Below are 4,140 nucleotides of genomic sequence, written 5' to 3' on the forward strand. Positions count from 1 at the left end.
GTACATGAGCTATTTTCAAAATGATTCATTCTGCTTGAGTATGTTAACTTTAGCTACTTTTAAGCATGTTTCCTTTCAACACATGGCTTTGTGTGTGCCTCCCGTGACGTCATGTGGCAGCCAAGACTTTGGACTTTATATGTTAACTTCATTCATGCCCCCGTGACGTCATGTGGCAGCCCAAGTCTATGGACTTTTTCTGTTTTCTGTCCCATCATCATGTGGCATCATCTAATATGCGTTGACCCTACAGCATGTGACGTCATTGTAGTCAGAAGAATAGCATCTACTGAGTATATATCAGGCCTTTTCTATAGCAACCTCAAGATCGACCATTTCGTCCATCAACTGCATACGTGTGATGAAGGCGAGTGATTCTGTAGGCTGAAGCTGGAGTCGAGGAAACCACCACATCCACCCCCTTCAGCTCTGCCGAACCCACGATCAGTGGATATCGAGCGTGGCGAAACTCCCACGGAGGCAACCGTTTATCGGGGAAGCACACTTGATAGCTGAGGAGAAATAAATTAAAGATTCAGGTCATGTTGGGATGGGTTCTGCTTTGTGTGCGTAAGCCCCGATTTGGACAGAGAGGGAGCAGGTTTGGGTTTCTGCCTGTCATTGCCGGGATAGCGGCTGCCGCCTTGCTAGCGCTGCTCTTTGTGGACTGGATTGAATTATGGGTCACGGCTATGAGCATGAACACGGCAGTGGAGCCACATGCGGGTAGCATTCCTCCCCGGGGTGTCTCTCCGGCCAGGCCGGAGGAGTTCTCGCTCATGCCCAGTCCCCTGGTTTGTCAGCGTGCCGACTATCTCATCGTTATGGTCACGTCAGCACCTGCCCATCAGACAGCCCGCCAGGCTATCCGGGAGAGCTGGGGCGGGGAGGTGGAGCCGGAGAAGGGTCTCCGGGTCAGGACTCTGTTCATGGTCGGCGAGGTGTCCGACCCTGGCCTGGCCGAGCTGTTGACCGAGGAGGCACGGGAGCACGGGGACCTGGTCCAGGGGCGTTTCCTGGACAGCTATTCCAACCTCACCCTGAAGACTCTGAGCATGCTGGGCTGGGTTGGTCGGTTCTGCCCCCAGGCCCACTTCATGGCTAAAGTGGACGACGATGTGTTTTTTAACCCCGGCGCTCTGCTGCGCTTCCTGAACAGGGGCGGCGAGCCCGGCGAACACGTAGACCTGTACCTCGGCCGGGTGCACTTTGGCGTGGCTCCGGACCGTGACCCGGGCAGCAAACACTACCACCCTTCCGGGCCAGACCCTCCCGACGTCTACCCGGATTACTGCAGCGGCACGACCTATGTCCTCTCCCGCTCGGCCTTGCTCAAAATGTACCCGGTGGCCGCTGCCGCGCCCCTGTCTGCCCCTCTGCCCCCCGAGGATGTGTTTGTCGGGCTGTGTGCCCGCGCGGCTGGAGTGCTGCCCACACACTGCCCTCTGTTCTCGGGAGGACCCGCCGTGCCCTACGGGCGTTGCTGTTACCAGGCCATGGTGTCCGTGCACCACACCGCACCCGGGGACATGCTACGGTACTGGGCGGATAGCCACTCTTCACCCCCTTGCTCATCGTTGGGAATGCGTGCGTCTCTGGCCCTTTGCAAAGTCAGGGCCATGCTCAGGGAAGCGAGCAGGGCATGGAGCAGGGTTTGAAAATATGTGCTGCCTGACTTATACGTACACTTGTTAGGGGCACACGGTGCACTGAGAAAATAGTATGTTTCCTTAGTTTTTAGATATACTTGAAACGTGTCTGTTCTTTTTTAACCCTTTCACACATGACAGTCACTACAGTGAACAGTTATTAAAATCTATTCTATGGTAAGACTAGGTTTTAATGGCAGAGTTGCATATAAGCCACTTAAGTGGGGGGAAATGACGATTGATCATCTGTCCACTATATTGGACTACATGCATCACTGGCTCTATTTTGACTACAATTCATACTATTGCTGCCACATCATTCTACAGTAACCTTTTTGGGGAAGAAAACCAATGTATTCGTGTTATTAGACTGCAACCTGCATTGTTTGTATCAAAAACAATGTTTTATGCATCATTATTTAATATTTACATTATGCAAGTGATTGTATTTATATTTTGTAGAGCTGTAGTGCAGCAGATATAGAAAGGCCTAATGGATAGTGAGGCAACTATAATATGACTAAAGTGAGGATGATGCTAGTGGCCAGTGGTGATGAATGGCTGCCAGAAGAAAAGCAGTGGAGCTAACTATAAAGGCTCTGTGTGCATCACCCCTATATCTCCATATGAAGCTGGCCTGTTCTGACTTGCTGACATCTGCATAGAGTAGACAACATATTTGGGCATGCCTGACAAAGAACTCTATATATGGGCATAAAAGGGACACAGACAAACTGGGTTATTATGACTGACCCGTGACGTCATGTTGTTGACATCATCATCATGATAAAAGGCACCACTCGCTCTTTGGACCTACGTCTACGCTGTTAAGATGGCCAAACGTACCAAGAAGGTGGGGATCGTTGGCAAATACGGCACGCGTTATGGCGCGTCGCTGAGGAAGATGGTGAAGAAGATTGAGATCAGCCAGCACGCAAAATATACCTGCTCCTTCTGTGGCAAGACAAAGATGAAGAGGCGTGCTGTGGGCATCTGGCACTGCGGATCCTGCATGAAGACAGTGGCTGGAGGTGCTTGGACATACAACACAACTTCTGCTGTCACAGTCAAGTCGGCCATCAGGAGACTGAGGGAGTTGAAGGACCAGTAAATGGGGACTTTTATTGAGTTTTATTCCGTTATTTCCAAAATAACAAGCAAAAAAAAGCAAAAAAAAAGAAAGAAAATCAATCACTTCACACAAGCGTGTTGACAAGCTTTGTGTGTGTTCCGACCGTGACATCATGCGTGGCCAAGCTAGTCTATGGATTTTGCACAGAAGTGACTTTTTATAGGCTTTTGCCAACTAGACCCGCACGTACGTGCCCGTCTGCCACAGTCCACAGAGAGCATAAACTTTTAAACTATTTTTACAATGCATATGGCAAAGTCTATGGACTTTTAATGTTTGTTTAGAGCATTTTTTGATTGAGGAGAGCTAGCCCCTCCTATATTCAGCTATTGGTGTAGATTTTCATCTTACACAAAATTCCCATTGACAATGATTGGAGAAATTAGGGCATACTGTATGTGGAAGAGCAAATCGGTTAATTTGACCTGCACAAAAAATTCCCATTGACAATGAATGGAGCATTTACGTCATATGTGTCTGAGCAAATCGACATGTTATGATGATGTACGATGATAAGAGTGACCCTCACTTCACACGGGTGTCATTTGTAGCCTATATATCAATGTTATACTATCTTAGTGCTCTGCCAATTATTTAGTGCCCCGCTTGCAATATCCTCACGAATCACGATCTGCTCCAGCCTGCAGGTTGATCACTGATCTAGTATATCACCAGTAAGACGCGCAAACGCGGGAAGCGAACGCAGCTCGTACATATTAGTTTTTTTAAAGATTTATAGCACGCCATCACACTCATGTCACCATGACTCAGCCATAACCATATAAGGAGTCCCCAAAGCAGCTCCATATATGGGCACAAGTTGGACCACGCCATCACACTCATGTCACCATGACTCAGCCATAACCATATAAGGAGTCCCCAAAGCAGCTCCATATATGGGCAAAAAAGCGTGACACACGGACAGACAGACAGACATGATCTGCTAGGTCTCATAGTAAGTGCTCACTGCGTTCGCAATAATTGCCTTGTGGGTCAACAGTGGTCGTGACAAACATCCATAATGCACAACTACGTATATCTCCAGTCCTTAACCACTTGTCTTACACCATATGGTTGAGCAGAGTCCTTCATGGCTCTGTACGCGTCATTTCCATTTTCACTCTACCTAAAATATCTTTGCTGAAAAGAGCCGATCTACAACCTTACTATGCGTCACACGTTGCAATGTGTTTTGGCAAAACTTTTCCCCAGAATACGGATGCTGGGATTTAAGTTAAACATAGTTTTGATAAAGGGTACAATATACTGTAGATCTTTTTTCCACCCATTGACCACCTGCAATTATATACCGTGGACCACTAGTTGAGAGAAAGTCAAGTGATGTAAGACACACGCAGA

General features: G+C 48.2%; 2 protein-coding genes across 2 annotated transcripts; both read left to right on the forward strand.

The window, feature by feature from the left end:
- Positions 1 to 542: 542 nt before the first annotated feature.
- On the forward strand, positions 543 to 1,675 carry LOC308327629 (beta-1,3-galactosyltransferase 4-like; the record flags this gene model as incomplete). The annotated part of the gene is given in 2 exon segments (XM_080781151.1): positions 543 to 1,625; positions 1,628 to 1,675. Coding segments are annotated over 2 exon segments (1,131 nt in total).
- A 790-nt stretch (positions 1,676 to 2,465) lies between these two features.
- Positions 2,466 to 2,784, forward strand: LOC308327375 (large ribosomal subunit protein eL43). The gene has a single exon (XM_080780761.1). The coding sequence runs from the start codon at positions 2,482 to 2,484 to the stop codon at positions 2,758 to 2,760; it is 279 nt and encodes a 92-aa protein (XP_080636887.1). The 5' UTR covers positions 2,466 to 2,481; the 3' UTR covers positions 2,761 to 2,784.
- The last annotated feature ends 1,356 nt before the right edge of the window (positions 2,785 to 4,140 follow it).

Source organism: Protomyctophum bolini (genome assembly GCF_963924005.1).
Source record: "Protomyctophum bolini genome assembly, chromosome: 13".
NCBI classification, from domain to species: Eukaryota; Metazoa; Chordata; class Actinopteri; order Myctophiformes; family Myctophidae; genus Protomyctophum; species Protomyctophum bolini.